The sequence below is a fragment of the Setaria italica genome, chromosome IX (assembly GCF_000263155.2).
Source record: "Setaria italica strain Yugu1 chromosome IX, Setaria_italica_v2.0, whole genome shotgun sequence".
Taxonomy (NCBI): domain Eukaryota; kingdom Viridiplantae; phylum Streptophyta; class Magnoliopsida; order Poales; family Poaceae; genus Setaria; species Setaria italica.
This window is the reverse complement of record NC_028458.1, coordinates 55777502-55779482: the sequence shown is the minus strand read 5'-3', so window position 1 is coordinate 55779482 and position 1981 is coordinate 55777502. Positions and strand designations below refer to the sequence as shown.

Genomic DNA, 1981 nt, shown 5'->3' with positions numbered 1-1981 from the left:
CTTTAAGATGGCATCATATCTTGGCCCTTAATACTTGGTAATTCGTTCGGTCAGCTTGACGTTACGAAAGATAGTGTTGGGGTCGTTGTCTGTTGGGTACCTCTACTCGATGAGTGTTTGCTAGGCTACAATTAGTTATAGCATCCAATGCTTGACTGGATGGCTTGGTTTCCACTGAATTTGCAATAAGCTAAGAGCCTGTTTGGTAGAGCTCCATATGATTCTGATTCTCTATGGGAGCTGATTCTATGAGAAAAGTGATTGTGTGGCTGAAAGTGATTCTCTTTGATTCTCTAGCATAAACTCTTAAAATCAGGATGGAGAATTACTTCACAGAATCAGGAAAAGCTACTTTTTTCAGCTCCCAGCCTCTTAGTTCGTTTCAAAGAATCACTTCACAGAATCAGCATAGAATCACTTCTCTCTGGAAAACTGTTTGGTAGAGCTCCTGCTGGATTCAGCAGAGAATCAGCTCTGGGAGCTCTGCCAAACTCAGCCTAAATGTAACTAATGCATAGGCTACTGCGCAGACAGTTAGATATTGCATTTTCTATGCAACAATTGTTTGCTGCCTCTTTGCCTTTGTTACATGAACATGCGGCTGACCTCAAGGGGGTCAATTATGTCCTGTCTTGTCAGTGTGACAGCCATACAATCGATCTACTTCAAGCAGATTTATTTGCTCTGTTGATCAGATCTAGAAAGTGACATTTCTCTGTCCAATGTTTTGTGTTGCAAGTTGCAACTTTTCTAGTTAAGGAAGAACTGTAGCATCATTGTGGGGTTCATATCCTTGCTGAACTAAAATATCTGATGTAAGCAAAGTAGGAATGCTATTCAATGCTTAGCTTGTTCAAGGCTGCAAGTTAGAATTAAGCCATATTTGGAGCAGGGACATAAAATTACTCGCGAAGTACCGTTACCCTTTACGAGATCATGCCTCTGCTAAGCACGTCTTTTTGAAGCAATGCCATATATATCACAGTAATACTTGCTGTGTCAATGTCGTATCTTTGTTTTCAGAACTAGGGTTTTCTGGTGGCAAGTCGAAGTCCTTGTATGGAAAAGAAGGGCACTTGGGTTTGACACTTATCAAGTTCGCAAACAACCCAGCTGGCTTGAAGGAGGCTGAGCGTCTTGCTGAGTTCCTTGAGAGACAAGATCATGGACGTATAGGTTGGTCACGTGCGCGTGCCACTCATTCTATAGATTCTGATCAGAACCCTTTGTTGGTTGAGACAGATATCAGGACAGGTGAGAGAAAGAGGATATTTTATGGCTACCTAGCAATTGCATCCGACCTGGATGAACTAGACTCAGATTCGAGGAAAAGGGCTTTCCTCAAGAGCAGAAGAGAATTCGACCCAAGTGATTAGTCTGTAGTCTCTTGTCATAAAGCCCACCTCCATCAGTTTATTTAATTTGCACCGAAGCGTGTATACCTATCTCTGATGCCAAGTCCATAGATTCATGCTACTCTGTGCTCGAAAGATCTTACCTTGAATATAATGACTGCAGCTAGGTGGGTTGTGACCACTTGTTCTGGAAACTATATTTTGCACTAGATGTGTTTTCTTGCAAGTGTCTATGGCTGACTGATTGAGTGGTTATCTGGAAGAGTTCTATCCTCCTATTTAAGTATCTTTTGCCTGATCAATTGCTCTCCATTTTGAAGTGTGATGTTGGTCTTGCATAGAGTATTCCGGGTTGATCTTTTCCATACTGTAGCATTTCCCTTATTTCTTGACTTGACATGAAGATTTAAGTTTCCCTTAAGAAGGTAGTCACTACATATTCCCTGGCACTTCTAATATTGTCTGGTTCTTTGAACACTGACCGTGATGATGTGATATATTTTTGTTTTCCAATGCATAGTGATACTATTCAGTATATTGCTGCACTAGATTGATCGCATTCTTTTGGGCATCTGTGTTTTCTGCATTGCTACCTATATTCTAAAATGCTCGTGGAAATGTTTATG

At 41.0% G+C, this 1981-nt stretch overlaps 1 protein-coding gene across 1 annotated transcript in view; it reads left to right on the top strand.

Annotated features, from left to right (window-relative positions):
* Positions 1-1638, top strand: part of LOC101766233 (protein SUPPRESSOR OF GENE SILENCING 3 homolog) — an 8168-nt gene extending 6530 nt beyond the window's left edge. Inside the window, exon 3 of the mRNA XM_004985568.3 lies at positions 1024-1638. Within this exon, the coding sequence (XP_004985625.1) occupies positions 1024-1376 (353 nt within the window). The 3' untranslated portion in view covers positions 1377-1638. The remainder of the gene's footprint in view (positions 1-1023) is intronic.
* Positions 1639-1981: the final 343 nt, after the last annotated feature.